This window comes from Capricornis sumatraensis, chromosome 3 (assembly GCF_032405125.1).
Source record: "Capricornis sumatraensis isolate serow.1 chromosome 3, serow.2, whole genome shotgun sequence".
Classification (NCBI taxonomy): domain Eukaryota; kingdom Metazoa; phylum Chordata; class Mammalia; order Artiodactyla; family Bovidae; genus Capricornis; species Capricornis sumatraensis.
In genome coordinates, this window is record NC_091071.1 from 77,213,661 (window position 1) to 77,237,500 (window position 23,840).

At 37.1% G+C, this 23,840-nt stretch overlaps 1 protein-coding gene across 2 annotated transcripts in view; it reads left to right on the top strand.

Moving 5' to 3' along the window:
- FIGN (fidgetin, microtubule severing factor) overlaps nt 1–19,541 on the top strand; it is a 127,767-nt gene extending 108,226 nt beyond the window's left edge. The window contains exons 1-2 of one of the 2 annotated variants that reach the window (XM_068969355.1): nt 8,350–8,362; nt 17,287–19,541. In XM_068969355.1, the coding sequence (XP_068825456.1) occupies nt 17,295–19,541 (2,247 nt within the window). In that variant the 5' untranslated portion in view covers nt 8,350–8,362; nt 17,287–17,294. Of the gene's footprint in view, nt 1–8,349; nt 8,363–17,286 lie in introns of those variants that run through there. The other variant, XM_068969354.1, reaches the window with a different exon arrangement.
- Nucleotides 19,542–23,840: the final 4,299 nt, after the last annotated feature.

The following is a 23,840-nucleotide window of genomic DNA, read 5'->3' on the forward strand; positions in this document are numbered from 1 at the left end:
TTTCTTTCCTTCTTTCTGTTCAAGTTCAGACTCTGCTTCTAGTCTTTTCCCCTCTCTCTTCTGGCATATGTATTGTTATTATTGATATATTTCTAAAGAAGAGATAAGGGCAGCACTTTATGTTGGCAGTAGGATAAAGTCTGAACATTTAAGTCTCTTTGCAAACTGAATTCAAGCTTTATCATTACCTCCATCCTACTCATGCACAGACATATACATGTCTCCTATCTTCTAACCATACCAAGCTACCCTGTTTCTTGAATATTCCAGGTACAGTAAGCTTCATCTGTGACTCTGATTGAGTCTTGTCTTGGGCAAGAAAACTCATCTGTCTCTATTCTGATAAAATTCTGTTCACCTTTCAAGATATGCCTCAAGTCTTTAACTTCTCACTATAGCCACCTTCTCCTGCCAGCTTCAGAAGTAAATCTTTTCTTTGGTAAATCATCACTAAATACAGATCGTAAGTTCCATTGGGGCAGAGACCTTTGTCTTCTAGCACTTAGGGCAGAAGCTCTCAAGTTGTAGCAGGTATTCAGATGTTATCACAGCATGAGTGCCATCATCGTGTTTTAAACAATTTAGCCAACTAGTCCCATTTGCTATTCTAGTGACAACAAAAGTTGTCAAGATTAAGAGATTTAAGGAAGATTGTCTTCAGGATTCTAGTTTTGAGATTTAAAATACATTTTCTCTGTAAATTTTTTTTTCATAATTGACTAACTACTTGAAAACAGAGAGAAAGGAAAGGAAAAGAGAGAAAATAACTCACTGCCCCAAAAGGAGGTTGGGGGTGGGGGGAAGGGTGGGGAGAAGGTTCTTGGAGTAAATATGAAAGAATTTAAGACATAAGTAAAAGAAATTGAATTGTTCTCAGGTTTCATTTTTGTTTGCTTGCTTGGCTGTTTGTTACATGGAAGAATATTGATTTAAGTTTTATTAGCTCAGGAATATGACAAAGGTTCTAAGAATGATAACACTGTTACTAGGTCTTGTGAATCCTTGAAAAGTTTAAGGACTAATGAACCCTAGTTCTTTTAAAAATTATTTGCAAACTTAAGTATGTGACTTGTCTGCATGTTCAGACCAGTGTCTCAGTGGTATGGCCAATAAGTTAAGTTTGAAACCTACCTTCTGAAAATCTTGATAATACAGATCTCCCCATTACCACTACCATTTTATTATGCCTTATAATCATAACTTGTATTTATGTGGTTTTATTTACGTTTTTTTACTCTCTGCACTAAAATTTCTTCTATGCACACTCCCTAGATTATTTTTCTCAAATTAAAAATAAAACCAAGGCAAATTCTGCCAACCTTCTATAACTCAGCATTAAAGCTAGGTAAAATATCTATTAACTAAGTACTCAATTCCTAATTGAAATTCATAATTAAAACTATATCTTCATCATTATAGAAAGTTATTTTGAAAGCTTACCAAAAGAATTGCTCATATTTATCATTAATATTATTACCATCATATTATTTGACATCTTAGGGCCTCTTCACTTTTGTAATAAATTCAAATGTATAAAACATCCACTCTCTTTTCTAAAACATTCATAAATTCTGTGATTCAGAAATTAAGTTATTCGAGGTTATAAGGCATTCCAAAGGCACGGAAAGGGACCCTCTCTTAATTTTTTGTTTTTCCTTTTTTATCTGTGAGTCATTTAAGCATGTAAATATAGCTTTCTAGTAGTTTCATGCACTGGCTTTGTCTTTTGTGGTTCTGAATACGAATTCAGTCAAGACAAAGAAACTGGAAGATATTTTGATCTGAAAGCTATAAGAATTCATAAGGGAATGAGTTGGTTTCTTCTCTGCTTTGTAATGCAAAGAAGTGCATTCCACAAAATCAGATGAAACAAGCCATTAATTTGACAGTCTCAGTACTCATAGCTATTGATTCAGAAAGCTGAAAACAGATATGGAAGCTTATTGGCTCCAATTAAGAGTCGTGAAGCTTGAGGTAAGAAGAAATGAGAGAGTATTGGGAGAAGAGGAATCATTCACTAACAGAATCCTTCTTAACATTTTCTCATGAATGGGTATGAACTCTTGGTCTCCTGGGTTTCAGTTTGTTTGTTTTTTGTACTTTTTCATTTGTTGACTCTCTTTATGGAATAGTCTCCGAATGTTTGTTTAGCAAACAAAAGGTATTTATCTTATCGTGTGAGACATTTTCATGACAACACATGCAAGAGCTTCCTCATAAGTCTCAAGAAATATTTTCAATTCCTTCTATACAATTTTATATACTTGGAAATACCTCTGGATATACTCTATCGATAGACTAATCAATACAGATTCTATCCTGCTGCCTGCTAGGTATACACTTATTTTAGCACATGCATCATCGTGCATGGAAGAACTCCTCTCTTTAGAGGTATGTAGCAAGCCTTTTGTTTTTTTGGCCCTTATCAATAAGAAGACTGACTAACTCTCATGACCACCTTTAGTGCATATAAATAACATATGTGTGTATATATAGTACTGTTTTTTAATGTTAAGATCTTAGTAAAGAGTGCTACAACAAGGAAGACTCAAAGAGGAAAATGTTATTCACATTTTTAAGAACAGTCCAGGCAACAATAGTGAAGTGGGTTGCAGTTTGCTTCTCCAATCTAACAAAGCAGTATAGCATTATTTGGAACTGCAATTATGAAAGGCCAACATTTCTTCAAATATTCCTTTCAGATTGTCAATTTTTTTCTCATGTTTTAACTTACTGATAGAAATGCAATTTTTTCCTTTTAATGATCATAATACATTTATATCTTGGGTAACTTTTCATGTATAATCAAGTGACAGGATAGGCTTTTTTCTGAGGTGTGGGGATGCTGATGAGGAAAATCTTGATAGATTACATCAATTATCAGTTATAATCAATTATCAGTTATCAGTTCCTTATCATTTGTTAACAAATCCTCAGTTGAAAAACCTTCCGACCAGCTTTGCACTAGACAAAAATTTGCTGTACATTGGATATAATCGAACTCTAATAGAAGACGATTGCATTTCCAAGCAGAAAAAAAAAAATAAGATTATTGTAATAAATCTAACATTACAGCAACAATTCATGGAGCTTAATTATGACACTACTAAATGTGAAAATCTATTCAGCGCTAGGAACACTTTTCACATTACATTCACGCTAAAGATTGGCTGTTAAGAGCTCATTACTGGTATTTTTCTAAAGAGTGGTTTATTAAACACAGTTACCTAATAAGCATCTTTGGTGGTGCAAATTGCTGAAAACAGTAATGAGTCTGATTAGACTTCATTTCAATTACGACAGCTTGTCTAGCAAAAAATTTATATATGTATATATAACTTTTTTTTTTTTTCCTGCTGCTTCAAAATCTGGCTACAAGACACTCCAGAGTTTAAAAAATAAAAAGCCACCTCTGTATTTCCTTTCCACAGTTCACTAATGAAGACAGAATTGTCCAAGTCATCATCCAATTTACACACTGGGAAACTAGATAGACAAAGTGGAGTCACAATCATGTTTGCTTAAAAACAGCAAAGGCTGCCTTAACTAATATGTCTAAATAAGGTCACCTTTACTTTCTCTCTGCTTTGTTTTTTTTTTTTTTTTTTTCCTTACGAATATACAACTATAAATGAGATGGAGACTTAAACATGATCCTTTCCTATTTGGATTGTGGAGGTTATTCTCCAGATTAATAGGCTCACCTTTCAATTATGTTTTATCCATGGATCTGCTACTTAAAATCATAACAATACAGAAAGCTGTTGGATTGTGCATGCTAATTATCTCACTGATTTTTTTTTTTAATACAGTGGGAAAAAATAAAAGAATCCCAGTTTTATGAATATGCACTAATACATCAGAAAGTATAAAGGAATGTTCATTAGACACTAAACTTGATTTTTATATTTTTAAAAAGTATGTTATTTAGCCACATTTAACAGCTAACCTCCTATTAAATCATGCTTGAATATACTGCTCAAATTGAAAGAAAAAAATTGTTAATGTAAAAAGCCTTTTAAGTGATTAAGCTGTCATTGCTGTCATTTGGGCATTCTAGTAACATTTTAATGCTTCTGAGGGCTATGGCTGGGTTTGCAATCCACTATTTTATGTTTTCTGAATAGATTATTTTTAAAGTATAATATCATTTGACACTGAACTGGATAAAATAATTTCTGAAGTAAAATATGAAAACAATGGCTGGATGTAGAAGCATTTTAAAAAAGGAAGCCACAATAAAACGTGCTAACCTGAAAAACTTCTCAAGTTAGCTAAGTGATCATGTAATGGCCGTAAAACTGAAAGTCATATATAAAGGAAATTATAGCACACTTGTAGGCATTTGGATACTTTCAAAAAGATTTACTTAAAAGGAGACCAGTTCCAGGTATTTACTTAAAAGGAGTTCCAATTAAAGGTTCAGTGAGGAGGAATGCACTTCTAAATCTAAGATTCATTAATTCTGTGAATTTTCTGTTCTGTTTAAGGAGGGGAAAAAAAACTTTGGTACAGAAAACACAAGAACAATTCTAAATTTACAACTGGAGTACCTTCCTAAGTCAGTTATTATATGTTTTAATTTTTGCATTTCAAGGATTTCTTAAACATTTCCTCGAACAAGATTCTAATGAGGTGTTTTTCTTTTTGAATAAAATTGAGAACATATGTCAATATACAATATTGTCATTAGGTTTTCTTCTTGAAAAAACTTTACATATGTAAACCTAGACCTCCTTGAAAATGCATAAGAAAGCAATGTTCATACTGTATTTGAGGTCATAAATAAGACTTTTAATTTTTATTAACTATGGAAACTTTTTGAAATTATGACTTGATTCAAACCAAAAATAAATATATAGCTTAAAAAACCCTTTAAGTGATACTTATATTTGATTAAAATGTTACGTGTACATGCTAGTTAAATCACTTAGAATGTGCTTTGGACTCAGATTATAAATAATTAAACAGATCATTTTTAGGATACAAGTATTTTTTAAAATCTTTTTCTTCCCTGTCATCTCTCCCCATTTTCTCTATATCCTTTCCACAACTATAGACAGAATACTTGAGCACACATATACAAGTGCCTAGATTTGATTTTCCTCTATAACCTACCTGTATCACCTGCAAGGTTCTAGTTTTCCTGTTGTTTAGAAAGTTTGGGTAAATAGGATGTACACTATTTGAAGAGGTAGCAGGAAGATTCGACATATTTACTCTTTTAACACAAGCAATGAAAACTAACAAATTTGGATTAAATTTCTTTCAGATTATCTGCTAATTTATAAATATGACTGGGAAAACAACTTCCTTTTCCTTAGAATTATTAGCAAATACTGGAGCTTACGCAAAACTGAGGCCAATAAAATAGTTCATTATCATCAGTAAGAAGTTTAAAAGTATAGAATAGTGTTCACCGTATAGGAGTAACATCATTAACGGCTTTGAATTCTGGTGACTGGTTGAGAGCAACCTTACATTTCACTATATTAAAGTAGGCTGTGTTTATTCATAACAGAATAGAGTTGGATTGGGATTAAAGTAGAATTTATGAGCAAAAGGGGCTTCCCTGTTGGCTCAATGGTAAAGAATCTGCCTGCAATGCAGGAGACCAGGGTTCAGTCCCTGGGTCGGGAAGATCCCTTGGAGAAGGAAATGGCAGCCCACTCCAGTATTCTTGCCTAGAGAATTCCATGGGCAAGAGTAGCCTGCTGGGCTACGTTCATGGGGTTACAAGAGTCAGACACAACTGAGCAACTCTTATTTACTTACTTACTTATAAGCAAAAAAGAGGGATCTGCATTTCATGTGACAAATGCCAGAGGATCAACCATTTATTCAATTTAGTCAAAACCTAAGCTTTTTCTGTTGTTTTCTAATCACAATGACCTTGTGTATACTAACAGTAGAGGAAACTATGCAGTGGAATATTGTCGTGGAGAACGCACTTAAGATGGAATCTGAAGAAACAATTTCTTTTTTTGTAGTACCTTCTATTGTTAGCTTTCCCCAAGGATTACTTTAGTGGACACCCCCTCTAGGCAAGGAAATGCCACTTTCTTTAAGGGTGTTATAACCCGTTCTTCTGTGTCTGTTTCATGGCGCAGCCTTCTTTGTTTTTACAAAAGGAAGAGCCAGTAGTGCTAATGACTGGACTGTCATTCACACGGCACTTTACCAGTGTTCTGTTCATCTGTAAATGAGAGCAGCAGAATTACAGGTGGGGATGGTACTCAGATTTTTTTCGCCAAACCATAGAATTGGGCAAGGTAGGGAGAATGGAGAAGAGAGGAAACTACTGTTGTTACTACTAAGAGCTCTTCACTTTTAATCCTTGACCATGTTGGTTGTATTCTGTAGCAGTTTCTCTGCATATGTTGTCTTATATGGACAAAATAACACTAAACCTACCAAAACTCATTTCATGTGTTGCTTTCCATTGCCTTCAGATTAAAGTTATTTTCTTCAGGCTGGACTGAATTATACACAGGTCCCAGGAGTGAAGGACACTGAATTAATGTACTGTGTCACCCAGCCCTGACTATAGAATATTTTTATCAAAGTCCAAGGCACTATTTTGCTATTGCATTAAAAATTAATGCACAGATTGTCAAAAAGAGAAAAATGCCTAAATAATCTAAACAAATTTTGTCTGGGCTTTGCACACTTTAGAGTCACCTTAGGTGACGAGTTTTTAAGGAGAATGGTTGGAGTTGTATACCTATATGTAAATAGTAGTTTTGCTCCTTTGTCTAATTACATGAGAGAGACTGCCAAATTAAATAAGCAGTCTTAATAATTCATTTTATGTAAACTGTCTTTTTTAGAGCAAGGTTTCAGAGGAACACAGTAAGAGGTTAAATGCAAATTCCATCTTACACAAGGTCATGGGGCTTGGGAGATTCTGAACTTGTTTACTGACCTCTGTCAGTAGGTATATTGGGCAAAAATGAATGTAGTTCAGCTTAAATATAACTAAATCGAGCTTTGGACTTATATATACTTGAAATAGAATAGGCACATGCAAATAACTATTTACAAATAGCACTACGTAAACATAACGGTTAACATAACATTTTAGCAGTGTGAACAAGGACATTAACCAGCCATGTCATAATTCAAGATTGGTACCATGTCTGGTTTGTGTTAATTAATTAAAAGTGCGAATTTATTTTATATGGCACAAGAGTATCTGGAGAATCAACTGAAATTACCTCAGACTTTTAGGAGGATGATAATGTTATCCCAGCAGAGTCCTTTTTTAAAATAAATATTCAGAACACATAGGAAATGCATAGTATTTGCGGCATTTGGCTTTCTCTTTCTGGATCAGTCATACAGGCTGGATACTATGAATCCAGAGTGGGGCTTTCAGGTTGTGTTAACCCCATTTATCCCTGCACGCTACAGCTCACCTGTTATTTACACACAGAAGAGGGTTGATACTGCAGAACAAGGGGAGTGCTCTGTTGTGACACAGAACATACATATTCATTAGCCCTGGCAGTCCCTATGGACATATGTGGTGTGTCCTGATGATCTTAGTATGACAAAAAGAACTGGAGCGGGGGAAGGGTAGATGGCCTTAATGGATTGAAAGCGTATATGGAAAAAGAGGAGAGACAGTATGAGTAATGAAAGGCCATAAAGTAACGACTTTAAAGGTTAACTACAAAGCACTATTTAAAGTGATTAAAATTGTCTAAAATCATTCACAGAGGTAGAATAAACAAGATTACATCTGATTCAACATGGGAATATCAGTCGTCTTACCCACTAACCCTCAAACTGTTCCCCTTGCAATAGTTGATAGCACCTGACTCTAAATACTAAGATTCAAAGTATGAATCATTTGTATATTTTAAATTGTGTGTATACACATAGTTGTGCATTCTTTTGAATTAATTATGGTAGGATATGCACAAAATTTTGGACACTGCTTTTTACTTGATTTAAATAATTATTCAAAAACGTGTACACATATGCTTTGTAAAACTACCCCCTGGAAAGAGGAAAACCCACAAATCTAAACTATTATTTTAAAATATATGGATTTTATGTAAGTGTGATTGTATGTTCACTTGAATACTTTTGACTATGGGAAATTTTATGACCCTCACAGGAGAAGAATAATTATTTATTTAAATTGTCCTAACCCTCGTCCATGCTTCCAGGATCCCTCACCTGAAGCTAAGTACTAGCTTCCTAATTTATCTCTCAGTTTCTGCCCTTTCTTTCTTGTGGGCCTTATTTAAAATAGAATTGTTGAAGGATAGGGAAGCCTGGCATGCTGTAGTCCATGGGGTCGTTAAGAATCAGACACAACTCGGCAGCTGAACAACCAATTCTTCTATTTATGGTTTGCTTCAGATATTAGGCTGTCTGTCTTGCTGATATATTGAACACAAGACTGGTGGCCTAAATGTGATATTTCTCTCGTTAATGTAACTTGCTTTGCATAAGTGCTTATGCATTCATCCTCATAAATGCAGTCATTCTCTTATATATATGTCTTGAATGTCAAAAATGATGACCTATGAGACCCATGCATACCAAGTTTCAACCTCATTATGAAATATTGGCAAATAAACATTTTTATACTTGGTCACATTTTGATGAGTGAATATTTTGTTGCCATGAATAAAATTTAATGCATTTTAGGGAAACTGATTCAGATCATAAGCTACCCACAAATTTAATTGAAGGACAGAGTCTATGCCATTCTAGTCCAAGTCATGATGCCTATAATATTGAATACTTGCTTTTAAAGCCCCAAATGATGACATACATAATAAGATCAGTTGCTTATCCAGATATCATCTACCCAACAAATTCCTATAAGAATTAAGTAGCATAAGTTTGGAGTAACTTAAAATCTCAAAAGTTGTACTAGAAGTTATAATTGACTATTACTATTAAATGAAGTATTGGTTTGTGGAATCAGAACCTATGGCATATTCAGGGAGCATATTAGGAATGGTGGAGACTAATGTGGAAAACAACTAGAAAAAGTACCTAACAAGTCAAAGCAAGCAGGGGGGTGAACACGAAAATGGCAGCAGTCTGGAGACCAGTATTTTTAAGGAATCATTTCTCATTTTACACTGTTGTACTAGTGACACTGAATCAGCAAGGAAAATATCAAATATTTTCCCTGTGCTTTGAGTGGGAGGGCAGGAATGCATCTAATAAAAAGAATTTGGAAAATTTTAATCTAAAGGCACTACTTTTTAAGTTTTAAAGTACTATACTTGCTGGTTTTCAAGAAGATGTACTTAAGTGGAAAAACTGAAGCTTGAAGCCTCAGAGTGAAGTCATAATTTTAACTGCTTATGTGACCAGCAGATGCTGTAGAAATATCTGATGTTGTAATAGGAAGTTGGAGTGTCATGACAAAGTAGAGAGGGCATGCCATGTCTAGAGGGACCTCAGATTTGGCCAATGGTTGCAAGGCAAGAATGAGATCTAGTCTTATAAGATCAATCAGCTTGTCTTGAAAAAGTGGGATATATGGAAATACAGTTTCTTTTATTATAAAGTTGACTGATTTTTAAAGCTCTGGACTGGCCAAACAAAACATAGTTACAGGTTACATGCTGCCTTCTTGCTGTCAGGTAGCAATTTCTCTCTATTGGATGGTGAAGTATTTAAACTATATTTACTAAGGACCATTTAGCCATAAATGCCTTTGTGAGTTTTAAAAAGGATTGCTTTATGCAAATGAGGTAGAGTGGAGGAGGGAGTAATTTGCTGCAAACTGTATCATAATTTGGAGTCTTGAGGTATGAAAGTGTGATTTAAAGAGGAAAATCTTTGACAGTATTGCTATATAATTAGAATGTCTTATTTTCAGACTGTGGGTTGTGAGATCATCCTTAACTGGTTTTAAACCTCTGTTGTTTCTTACTTGTGGTCTCCACAGTGAGTCACAAACACCATTAAGAATAAATACTACACAGTCGTTTGAATTTTTGACATCTTTTTGATTAAGAAGATCATGTTCTGTGTTTTGCTGAGTACGAAAGAACTTCTGTACCTTTCTTACAACCAACATACCCAGTGGAAAATTTCCTTTTCAGTAGCTGTCCAGAAGTTGAAGAAAAAGTGATTTGTAAATTCTAGGAGTCATTTTAGTTTTTCCTCTGTCTAGTCAGTTTTGTTTTGTTTTGTGTTTAATTCATCTCTGGCTTTTTCGAAATAAATGCATAACAAGAAACACTTGTGTAGCAGGTCACAGTTGGAAACAATTTTCACAAATATTGCTGCCTTAGGTAACCTTAGTAACAATCCAGTAAGGTATATGTATGTGTGTGCCCAGTCATTTCAGTCCTGTCTGACTCTGTGCGACCCTGTGGACTGCAGCCTGCCAAGGTCCTCTACCCATGGGATTCCCCAGGCAAGAATACTGGAGTGGGTTGCTGGTGCCCTTATCCAGGGGATCTTGCTGACCCAGGGATAGAACCTGCTTTTCTCCTGCGGCTCCTGTGTTGGCAGATGGGTTCTTTACCACTGGTACCACCTGGGAAGCCCCCTGATAAGGTATATGATACCATTATTGTCTATATTTAATGGCTGAAAAAACTTACATGATATATGATTTCACCAAGATTAGAACAAATACGTGAAGGCATGGATCAGGGCCAGTGGTCTGATTTTCATGCTCAGGATATTCACTCTTCAGACAAAATTCAAGGACCTTTATGCTTTCTCCAGTCCATTCTATGCCAACAATCCAGTAGTGCCTCCAAATAAAATACTGTGTTAGATAGTATTCAACCTCACAGTACTCCATGACAAGTGAAGTACTGAACTATAGCGGAGGCTGTCTGGATTGGGGTCTAGGTCATTAGAAAGATCCCCTCATCTCTAAAATCCAAGTTTAAGAGACATTAGAATGTGAAATTATAAAGAATGCAGAAAGCTGGAAACGTTTGTTGTCTGGTAAATGGATCCCCTTGATTTAATTTCTTAGCATTGGCCCACAAGGCTTTATACACATAGTGGACCCTCAATTTGTTGATTAATTAAGATGCACAGTTCCTATATCATATTCAGTTTATAAAGGACTTTTCATTTTGGTGTTCTAAAGATGGAACCTATTGAAATCAATTAAGGATAATGTATATTTCTGTGTACCCTTCACTTTTCACTTGATACTACTTTTAAATATGACAACACATTTTCAGTCTAAGACTTACTAGGAAATGGACTAAGGAAGATTTCAGATCAAACAGATTAGGACAGGTCATACTAGATACTGCTGTGTTGGCCTCTTGGCTTATGAGGGTGGGTACACAAAAGGAGAATGCTCTTAGTCTGTGGGACATTTCAATTGGTCATCACTCCCCTTGAAGGATAAAGGTAAATAGATACTGCATGGAGCCAGTTTTCAGTACCAGGAAGTTTATAGTCCCCCTCTCAAACTACTTTTTTTTTTTTTCAATTAGAGAATAATTGCATGATACAATATTGTGATGGTTTCTGCCCTACATCTACATGAATCAGCCATAGGCATATATATGGCCCTGCCTCTTGAACCTCTCTCCCATCTCCCTCCCCAGCCCACCCCTCTAGGGTGTCACAGAGCACCAGCTTTGGGTTCCCTGCATCATACAGAAATTTCCATTGGCTGTTTCTTTTACATCTGGTAATATATATGTTTCAATGCTACTCTCTCAAATCATCCCACCCTCTCCTTCCCCCACTGTGATCAAAAGTCTGTCCTTTATGTCTCAGATGTCTCTTATTATTTAGTGAATGTATTTGCTACTGTCTACTTGAAATTTTGAATGTTCTGTGTTAGTTCTGCCATTTCCTACCTAGCAGACGATGAATCTGTTGCATTATTAGGCTAAGGAGCCTAATTATTATTAGGCTAATAATTACATTATTGTATTTACACCAGTAGTGTTTTGTTTTCTAGAGAGAATCTTGGTAAGTATAATGTCCAGTTTTTGTTTGTTTGTTTTTAAGATAATGAAAGGTTCAGAAGTACAGTAGCCCGAAGGAGTGTAGTAGGTGTAAGGATGTCACGCAGGCCTGTGTGAGCGCTGTGCAGCTTTTAGAGCAAGCTTGCCATGCCTGCAGGTGTTTGCCTCAGGTGCCTGCCCTTAGGAAGTCTGAGGAAACCTGCAAATGAAGGCAGAGTCCCTACCGGCCAGAATTACCCTATGGGGACCTGTAGAAGAGAGCAGCTTTTACAGACCCTGTGAACTTTGAATAGCATACGTATGTTAGGAGTGAGGGTGGGGCAGTCTTAGATTAATATTTCCAGAAATGTGTGCTAAAAATACTTTCTAGAAGACCTGGTTTTTTATTCCCAATGTCCTCCTATTCTGCAAGTTGTTTTTATGTCCTTCATTTTTCTGTGTAACAGTTTCTTTATCATTTTGAAGCTGTGACAAAACTTTTAAGGATGCCACAGTTGTTTTGTTTCAAACTAATTAAAGAGTAAAATAGAAGAAATAAAGCAATGAGGCAGCAACTGTTTAGTAATTAAATCTAGGTTATAAAATGGTCAGTAATAATAAAAATGGAAAATGTTATCCAAATTGACCAGTTTTATGGAAAATATAGACTTGTTCAATTATATATACATAAATTCATCCTATTACAATAAAATAACAAAATGCCTAGGCTTTTTGCTATTGGAGAAGGAAATGGCAACCCACTCTAGTGGCTTTTTACTATAGTATCTGTCATCCTTGTGAACACTTATGTTAAGGTACCTTAAAAGCAATTTTCTATTAAATTACATATTTTAAAAACAAACACATTGCATTGTGAAATTTGCCAGCTGTTTTCTTAAGAATTTTATGATACTTTCAAAAATAAAATTGATGTTTTGGAACAATTCTTCAATTATCTTGAACTGTTTTTCTTACTTTCCACTGTTCTCTGAATTTTTATTGTTCCTATTAAGCTATTTCTAGACAGCAGTGGGAGTTATTGTGCCGGAGTCCTGTTTCTAATAACATTAAAATAGTATTGTTTCTGAGGTTTTTCTCTTCATGTTCCAAAGAGAAACCGTATAAAAGCTTTTTTTAAAACCCATCTTATTATTTGGGTGCCAAGTTAAATGACACGCATGTGCTACTTCTTACAGATAACAGCAGTGTAATCAAAGGGAGTGTGATAGTTTGTTTGAAGAACATTTGGCTCTACATTTTTCTTCCATTGCACATCAGAACTGTCACCACAAATAAATAGAACAATAATAATGACAATGAAAAGAAGTTTCATTTTCATGACTCTTTACCACCCCGTGGACTGCAGCCTACCAGACTCCTCTGTCCATGGGATTTGCCAGGCAAGAGTACTGGAGTGGGTTGCCATTGCCTTCTCCGAGCTCTATTTCTAATTAAAATTCAAGAAACTGAGGAAGAAGTTCTTTGTGCTCCTACAGGTCAGGACAGTCTCCTGAACACTGGCTTCTTGAGCTCCTACTAATATTAGGAACTAGTTTATGGTTTAGCTATTATACTTTCAAATGCTATTAATGATTTTAAAGTACAATAAAACTCATGTTTCAGGGGATGTGAATAGTTCTGTTCTCTTAAGGTTATTTAATGGAAGCTCAATCTTAACTTTTGCAGCCTTGCTTATTAGGTATTAGTATGAATCAATAAATAAACTTTCAATTATCTTGGTAAGCACATCCAAAAATAGCATGAGACTCAAAAGGCAATTGTTCCAAATAAATAATTTTGATAGGATTTTTGCTTAATTTCAGATGAAATAGAAATCTTAAGAAATTTAATTATTTTTGCTAGAGTGAAACTATACAGTTAAACTATGCATTTTACTACCCAGTGAAAATGGCCAACGTGTTTTATTTAAATTTTATATTCCTGTCTTTCACAGTGACTATAACTTAGCAAAAAACTTGTGCATATATTTTACAAATGATTAATTTACAAGGAAAATTTCAAGCCCAATGGAGGTGAAAGTTGCCCTTTATGTTTATTTTTTAAAATAATTATTCTAAAGCTAAAGCGGTCTTATTTTTTAAAAAATCAACAATTTTTTTAATAGAAAAAATCATGTTTGTTATGTATATTTGTTGAATAATGCCAATAATGGCTTAACTCAGCTAACTGAAAGGAAGCCAGACCTTTTATGGGTGTGTGTGTACGGGTGTGTATGTGTTGTGTTTGTGAAAAAAATTCCATTGCCTATGACTCCTAAATTATTTTTGAGACCTTTTTTTCAAGATACTTATTCATGTTTCTTCTGTATCAATATAATCAAATTCTTACTCGTAGCATATGTGTTTTCTTGTTTTCTCAACTCTGTATTTTGATAATCTTTTAAGGAAAAAAAAAATCCTAATAGAAATTCCCTGGAAATAATTTACAGGACTAATGAATTTATAGGTCTTTTAGACAGTTCTACATTACAGTCACATTAATATTCTCTCGTTTTTATAAGGCTTGAAAGTAAATCCCATGACACTAGAAGAATTTAGATACTGATTACTTGCGATTGGTTCCTGGTGATTTGCTCTTAATAATTTCCAGTTGAATTTAATGAAAGTATGATTCCTGAAATGCTGCTTCATTAAAATTGCATCTTTTCCCCTTTAAGTGTGGTCTCGGTCATTTCACCCATTTTGCGGTATGTTTTCCTCCCCCTTAAAAAGTAATGATTGAGAAAGCAGAAACAATTAAGAATATCACTTTAGTTCTTCCTAGAAGACTCCCCTGCACCGCCCCCCACCGACACAACCCAGAGTTCCTCTTAAGTGAAATGATGCAAGCTACAGTTGATCAGGACTTTATAATATATTCTTTCCAATTGATGAGATTATTTTTTAAAATACAGTTTTAAAAGAGAAATGTGATGATTTGGGGGGAGATGAAGAAAAATAAAGAATCTATTGTGTATACAAGAGAAGTAAGGTATTTAGATTTTTTTTACTAAAAAATTCATTATACATATATATGAAGCTTGATTAAGTTATACAGTGCAGCATTCAGATTTAATTTAACTGAGATGGTGATTTGCAAATGAATATCTACATGGATCCTTTTTAAAAATCCAAATGCAAATGAGTACAGTTGCAGTAAAATATATTTGCAAATGAATCCTGTTACTTTATTCATTTATTGTGTAATTACTGCAATCCTTCCCACCTTGTTTTCAGTATTTCTTAATCATTAAGTCGGAAGCATGACAGCAGTGCCAGCCCTGGCATGATTCTCTTTGACTAAAACCTTGTAAATTAACACAATTAGCACAGCATCATCCTGCTAATTAACTTCCAGTGTCTGGTGCAGTGGTTTTGCAAACAAGGAAGAGGGAGTCAGAAGGGAATCAACATGCCATTCTGTTACCAAACTCTGTGCTCTGTTCAGTTTAGCTCAGTAAGTCAAAGCTGGCCGTGTCAGAAGCCAGAGTCAGGTAATGAAGAGCTAAAGGGGTTGGAGGAGGAAAGCATAAGGGGGTAGGAGCTGTCAGCATAGACTGCGGTAATTCAGAAGGGAGCTGAGGCCACAGAGGCTGCATTTAGACCAGACCTCCTTCTTATCAAGGAATCGCTGCCAGAGGGCACAAGAGAGTTTGCAAAAGTCACTTAGGGTAATACAAAGGAGATTAAGGAAGCCTGCTTAATATAGCTGTATCAGAATAGGAAGTGTTCCAATCAAGAAGAGATTAGGAGGAGTCAGCACTGGGAAATAGAACAGGGTTCCAGTGCTCTTCTGTAACTAAGTATGTGAGAGTCCTCAAGGGTACATTATAAACCCCTTTGGGTACTGGTTCCCTAGTGTGGGAAGTAAGGTAATGTCTAAGGTCTCTTTGTAAACCGTAAAATTCAAATGATTCTCTAACTCTGCTTCATATTTTCTCTCTCTTTTAAAATACATTTATCTATTTATTTGGCTGCGTTGGGTCTTAGTTGCTGCACTCAGGATCTTTCATTGCCATGCGCAGATTCTCTAGCTGTGGCCTGCGGGCTCAGTAGTTGTGGTGCTCAGGCTTAGTTGCCCCACAGAGTATGGGATCTTAGTTCCCCAACTAAGGATCAAACCTGCATTCCCTGCATTGCAAGGTGGATTCTTAACCACTGGGACAACCAGGGAAGTCCTTGCTTTGTATTTTCTCTTAAATGAGAAAATAGTCCTGTATAGTTGGCTACATAGTCACCTTGCTTCACTTAGTAGCAGATGATAGAGTTACATACACGTAGCATCTCATTTTCTAGATGTACTGTTCGAGTATATGCCACTACACATAAATGTAGAGTCAGAATCCAGATTCTCTCTGTTCTTATCTTCCCTTTTACCTGCTCCTTTCCTATCTCCCCCTTACTCTCTTCATGAATATATATGAATATATATATACACATATATATGTATATATATATTCTCCCCTCTTAGTGCCTTGGAAGCTGTAAGGCACAGGGGAAGGTGATAACAGAAGGAAGGAGAACACTAGCTGGAAGACCGACAGACGAGTGATGCTTGTTTTTTGGGTTTTTTTTTTTTTTTTTTTCAGAGTTTCAACAACAGAACTGAGAGGCAGAAAGGAGCCAGTTGTAATTCATACTGAGTTGTAGGCTTTGTGTGATGAAAGCGGTGGAGCGCTGCCTGGGAGATTGCTTTGCTGCACTCCACGAAGCAGATTTGAAACTGTCGTGGACCACTTTAGATGAGAGTTGGATTATGGAATGACCTGCTATGTCTGTGTCATATTGTTCTGCACAGGGAGCATTATACTGTGCTAACTAGGTGTTCAGTACCAAATAAGAGAGGTATCCTAGATGCGATCTGTCAGCTGTGTCTCATTTTTATATTGGTTAAAATATAAAACAGAAACTTCGGTGTGAAGAGGCAGGATAGCTAGATATGGCCCATGTTAATACTATCACGTGCTAGAAGTTTAAAATGTATGCATATTATATATTGTGAGAACCTGTGATTGAATTCTAATTTGACAGGGATGTGTGTGTACATATATATGTGTTTCTGTGTGTGTGTAGCAAGTAACTCTATGGGCTTAGCAGAAATAAATTTGCTTATTACTCAAGAATGAAAAAACTGTAGGTCTTCTACAGAGTTTTCATTTAAATTCCGTTTACTTTTTATCCAGGGCTGAAATTCAGTCCCTTTTCCAGAAGTATGCATGGTAGAGACCATAATAGGTGTTATAAACAGTGGAAATCCTTTATAATGTCACTATCATTGGTAGGAAATAATGGATAACAAAAGAAGTTGGGTGGAAAAGCTTTAATAGTTCTGATGAGTATCTAAATAAATTAACCTTCTCCCCCCAAATCTTCAGGCTTGAAGATGCAGTGGACGCCGGAGCACGCCCAGTGGCCCGAACAGCACTTTGACATCACCTCTACCACTCGATCTCCTGCCCACAAAGTTGAAGCTTACAGAGGTCATTTGCAGCGCACGTACCAGTATGCCTGGGCAAACGACGACATATCTGCTCTGACGGCATCCAACCTACTAAAAAAATATGCAGAGAAGTATTCTGGCATTTTGGAAGGCCCTGTGGACCGACCCGTACTCAGCAACTACTCGGATGCACCATCAGGACTAGTGAATGGTCGAAAGAATGAAAGTGAACCCTGGCAGCCTTCCTTGAATTCAGACGCTGTTTATCCCATGAACTGTGTTCCGGATGTTATCACTGCCAGCAAAGCTGGAGTCAGTTCAGCCCTCCCTCCAGCAGATGTCTCTGCAAGTATAGGGAGCTCTCCTGGGGTGGCCAGCAACCTGACAGAACCTAGTTATTCGAGTAGTACCTGTGGAAGCCACACTGTACCTAGTCTTCATACAGGGCTCCCGTCTCAGGAATATGCCCCAGGGTACAATGGCTCGTATTTGCATTCTACTTACAGTAGCCAGCCAGCACCTGCACTTCCTTCACCTCATCCTTCTCCTCTGCATAGCTCTGGGCTCCTGCAGCCGCCACCCCCACCTCCTCCGCCACCAGCCCTGGTCCCAGGCTACAATGGGACTTCTAACCTTTCCAGTTACAGCTACCCCTCTGCTAGCTATCCTCCTCAGACTGCTGTGGGGTCGGGGTATAGTCCTGGGGGTGCACCCCCTCCTCCTTCCGCATATCTGCCTTCAGGAATTCCTGCTCCCACACCCCTGCCCCCCACCACTGTTCCTGGCTACACCTACCAGGGTCATGGTTTGACACCGATCGCACCCTCGGCTCTGACAAACAGTTCAGCAAGTTCTCTCAAAAGGAAAGCTTTCTATATGGCAGGGCAAGGAGACATGGATTCCAGTTATGGAAATTACAGCTATGGCCAACAGAGATCTACACAGAGTCCTATGTACAGAATGTCCGACAGCAGCATTTCAAACGCAAATCGGGGGAATGGCTTTGACAGAAGTGCTGAAACATCATCCTTAGCATTTAAGCCAACGAAGCAGCTAATGTCCTCTGAACAGCAAAGGAAATTCAGCAGCCAGTCCAGTAGGGCTCTGACCCCTCCTTCCTACAGTACTGCTAAAAATTCATTGGGATCAAGATCCAGTGAATCCTTTGGGAAGTACACGTCGCCAGTGATGAGCGAGCACGGGGAGGAGCACAGGCAGCTGCTCTCTCACCCCATGCAAGGCCCTGGACTCCGTGCAGCTACCTCAGCCAACCACGCCGTGGACGAGCAACTGAAGAATACAGACACACACCTCATTGACCTGGTAACCAATGAGATTATCACCCAAGGACCGCCAGTGGACTGGAATGACATCGCAGGTCTCGACCTGGTAAAGGCTGTCATTAAAGAGGAGGTTTTATGGCCTGTGTTGAGGTCAGACGCGTTCAGTGGACTGACGGCCTTACCTCGGAGCATCCTTTTATTTGGACCTCGGGGAACAGGCAAAACATTATTGGGCAGATGCATAGCTAGTCAGCTGGGGGCCACGTTTTTCAAAATCGCTGGTTCTGGACTTATTGCCAAGTGGTTAGGAGAAGCAGAGAAAATTATCCACGCCTCTTTCCTCGTGGCCAGATGTCGTCAGCCCTCAGTGATTTTTGTCAGTGACATTGACATGCTTCTCTCCTCTCAAGTGAGTGAGGAACACAGTCCAGTCAGTCGGATGAGAACCGAATTTCTGATGCAGCTGGACACTGTGCTAACGTCGGCTGAGGACCAAATCATAGTGATCTGTGCCACCAGTAAACCAGAAGAGATAGACGAATCTCTTCGGAGGTACTTCATGAAACGACTTTTAATCCCACTTCCTGACAGCACAGCGAGGCACCAGATAATAGTACAACTGCTCTCACAGCACAATTACTGTCTCAATGACAAGGAGTTTGCACTGCTCGTCCAGCGCACAGAAGGCTTTTCTGGGCTAGACGTGGCTCATCTGTGTCAGGAAGCAGTGGTGGGCCCCCTCCATGCCATGCCAGCCACAGACCTTTCAGCCATTATGCCCAGCCAGTTGAGGCCGGTTACGTATCAAGACTTTGAAAATGCTTTCTGCAAGATTCAGCCTAGCATATCTCAGAAAGAGCTTGATATGTATGTGGAATGGAACAAAATGTTTGGTTGCAGTCAGTGATAACTTCTTTAAAAAAAAAATGTGATGAATGTTGGCGCGCACACACACACATAAAGCCTGCTACATAGGGTATAGAGCCCCTTTCCAGTAGTGTTTAAATCGCAAAGGGTACTGGGGAAGAAGACGATTAAGTTGCATCTTTCGAGTCAGGGTAGATTTGGAGGAAGAAGGCATCCAAAGAGACCTTCGGATGTGAAAGCCCCAGATGACAGAAAGCATCTGCCGATGCTCAGTTCGGTTCAAGCTAGACAACACTCACCAAGGAGCAAGGTGCAAGTGTGTTGATTTCAGAAGGACATGAGCCTCGTGTGTTGATTCCATTCTGCTGTTCTCGAGATTTAGTTGCTGTCAAGTGCCTGGAGTGGTGCTTTATTTTTTGTTTGCCTCACAATTACATTGGTGGCATGTGCTAATATAAAGAGCTTTAACTTCAAACATTATTGGACTAAAGAGATGAACGGTTGTGTTTCGACAGAAAACCAGATTTTTGCCATTTTAAGAGCAACAGTATTCCTCAATCCTGTCTGTTCTGCAGTATTAAGCTAAGAACAGGTAAAACAGGGTAACGGTAATCTGGACCTTAATTTCTGCAGTTCATTTCTTTTAATGTTCTTGTCTGCAAAAACTCAGGAAAGTGATTGTGTTTTGTACAGTACCTCAAAGGAATGTGTTGAAAGCACTATGTACTGCTGAGAGTAATGGGATAGGCTTCAATGTTACTTTATATTAAAATGTATGTTTACCTCAACAATTGGAAAATAGCAAGGAAAATTACTTTGAATGTATCCGGAAAAACACTGACGCGTGATACAACTGAATATTTACAATTTAAAGTAAAAATGGAAGGATTTTTTAAAAAGGTTCTTTCACTAATTATGGGGAATTAACCAGAGCAGAATAATTCTTTATATCAATACCTGCAAGAGTTCTTCGTACATTGCTCCTTGATAACGAAGTGAAAATATTCTTAAAAGGTACACTGGTTAATGGAAAGCTATTTACTCAGTTTGTGTTAGTGTCTGGAGCAGTCAACCACAAGACCTGTTTAGGACCCTGAAAGTCACAGTACCTAAAAACTAGGACTGTCTTTTTCCTGAAGAGGTGGTAATGGTGGTGGTGGTGGTAGTTTGCAAATTCTCCCTGAAAACTGCTGGAAATGGTGTCATTCTCTTCACTAATCTAGCTTATAGGCTTGCCATGCTGTTTGACAGAATGCAGAAGATAACAGCCAAAACAAACAAGCAAACAAATAAAAACAGAAAACAACCAACCAATTTTTATATATCCACAAAGAATATGTCTGCATCCCCTTTCCTTCTTTTGGACTCCTCTCTTGTCAGTGCAATTTTGCTTCTCATTTTGAAATCTTCTGGGCTGTAGTGCTCCCACATTCATTTCTACCTCAGTTTTGTTACATTTCTCCTGGAAAGTCAAGTAGACAATTGGAAGTAGACACACACACACACACACACACATGTGCACACATACACATGCACACACACACCAACAGATATAGCTTGCCAAATGTATTACTTTGTTTTCTTTCATCTTTTCCTATAAATCTAGTTTCTGAAAAATATCAATCTTCATGCTCACTTCCACCTGGGCCCACCCCCACTCCAACAGTGTATGTAGCATTTTTCTTAGTTTCCCACTCCTTTCCTGCTCCCCAAGTTGTTCTTTGTATCCTTTAATGCTTTATGTGCAACTTTACATTGCTAGCTGACTGATGTTCGGCAATGCCTCTGAACCGACACAGAGTAGGCCATAGCCTCCCAAAGCCACTGCCCATGCATAAGCAGTACAGCCTGGCTTTTTGAATGTATTTTTCCTGTTTTTATTTTTTATTTTATTTTATTTTATTTTTTTTAGTTGAGAGATGCAGTAACAAAACTGTTGCAAAGCACTGGCATTTTATGTATTCAAAAAGTGATGTACATTTTTACAGACTTTAAATAAATGCAATGAGAAGCCCTAAGAAAGGTCTTTCTGTTATTGTTTTGTTTTCCTTCCATATTTCTATTTTTGTTGTTGTTTTTACTGATTTCATCTACAATGTCAAATTCTCTGAAATGCTTAACATAGAGAAAGCTAATGAAGGACATCATGATATTTCTGAGATTTTATGATGCTTGATCATTACTCCCCTTTTTTCTTATTTTTCTTGCTAAAAACTGAGCAGATGAACTAGAATTAAATTTACTATGATTTTCTATCAATTAAACCTGTTCTTACATATAAATATTCCATATTAAAAAGTAGTGCCTTTCATTAAGGATACAAAAAGTAATATTCAAGTATTTCCTCTGCTTTTCACAAGTGAATGAACACTACAATCATGTTCTGGCGCTACCCTGCACACATCCCTTATTGTAAGGAAATTCTAATATCCCCATTAACTTGTAGGTTCATATTGATCTCACTGACAAGTTTACTTTTGCACAGTGCTGACCTATTTTCAGTCTTTTGGACGTCACATTTCATTTCTGCCAACATGCTGTGTTCACTTGAAAGCAACTGGCAAGTTTTGACAAACCCAGTCTTATTTAGACAACTTTGGAAAATCCGGTATTGACCCACATTTCTGTGGCTAGTAAGAGTTAATGCCAAATATATGACTGCACTATTGTGTTTTACACTCATTTATAAAACTGAAAATAAAGTCATGCATATTGGCTTTTAGCTTTAAATGACTTAAAAATTACTTTTGAGCTATGAGTGGTCAAAAATCCATGTATTGAGGCAGAAGTTGAAGTTGTGTGTGAATTTCATTTAGCCTAATGAATACTAGGATTTGATCTCTTAGGAAATTGGGCATGCTGAAGAAATGAAGATCTGTTGAGGGAGATAAGGCTGACCTTTGAGAAAGTAGTGCTCTCCTGTGAGTCTTTGATTCTTCGTGGCAGCATTTTGAGCTCGTCTATGGACTAACCTAATAATGAGCTCTATTCTGACCATCCTTTCTTGAGCTTGTGGTGGGGGGGGGGGGGGGATACCACATCCTGAGAATTGAATGTGTACAATCAGTGATGGTACAACTGAGTAATGGGGCTTCATAGTCTTGGCCTCTTTGACTGCTAAGAATTTGGAGAAGGCTACTAATGAAGGTAAGGTAATGAGCCAGTCCAAATCTCTTGCCGTCTGGCCAGGGGATTTGAGCCAGTATACTTAACAGCCCCTAATTTCTTTCTTCACAACTGCAGTACCATTTCCAACAGGGACAAAAAGGAAGTGAAGGAAACTACTTCAGTAGAAGAATCAATAGAAATTCAAGAGGTAGTTCATAATGACCTTATGTGTGACACAAATGGGAATACTCTACACTTCTGGCATGCTTCTCACCAAAATATTTAGAACATTAGTGACAATATAGAAAACTTTGCTGACTGAGCTGATCAATGGAATGTGAAGGCAGTATACTTTAAGGCTATTTACTTTCACACGGAATGTTTATCTATTAGTCAGTTTGTATTCTACTCAAATGCAGATAGACGGGTATAATGTTTTCTTGTGCATTTGAAACCTATCAAGGAGAAAATAAACCATTCCACTCAAATACATAGGCCAAACACCATCTGGGCCAGTGATAAAAACTATCCAGAGGCTATGCTATGTGAAATACCAAGGTCAATTTACATCGGTTGCATAGTACTTGGCTATGCAGTTTTTGGAAGAATACATCCAAAAAAAGTCCAAATTAATTCCCACAATAGTTTGTTGTAAATTTAAATTAATTTGTGGGTTGGAATATATGTTTTTGAAGCATACAGAATTTATTTCTCTGAAAATGTGTCCAACTCCAAACAGAAAGTTTATAATCTCATTCTCATGGTTTTTTTTTTTTTTTAAACAAGAATTGGGTATCATGATCATTGAAACTATTTTGCAAAGTGAAAGGGACACAGTTTGTTGAACTATTGAGGCCACTAAAGTTCTAATATATATACATATATATATAATTAGTGTGTATGTTTGTGTGTGTGTACGTGTGCTGTTTTCACTACCAACTGTTTGAACTTTAAAACTATTTTACATTACTCGGAAACAACTGGTTACTTTCTCTCTTCATATATGCAGAGATATACATGACCACTTTACAATTCAAAGCATTTCAATGCTTTTTCTTTTGAAAAGTAAAGCCTTCGGTTGTTGAATCACCTGCTGATTTTCATATGAAGCACATTAGCAAACATGGAGCTATTAGTGTTTCAGAATTCAAAACCAGCTGTACTTGTGACTAACTCACACATGAACTGAAGCTCACAGTCTGCTAAGACCTCTGGTTGACATTCGATTTTG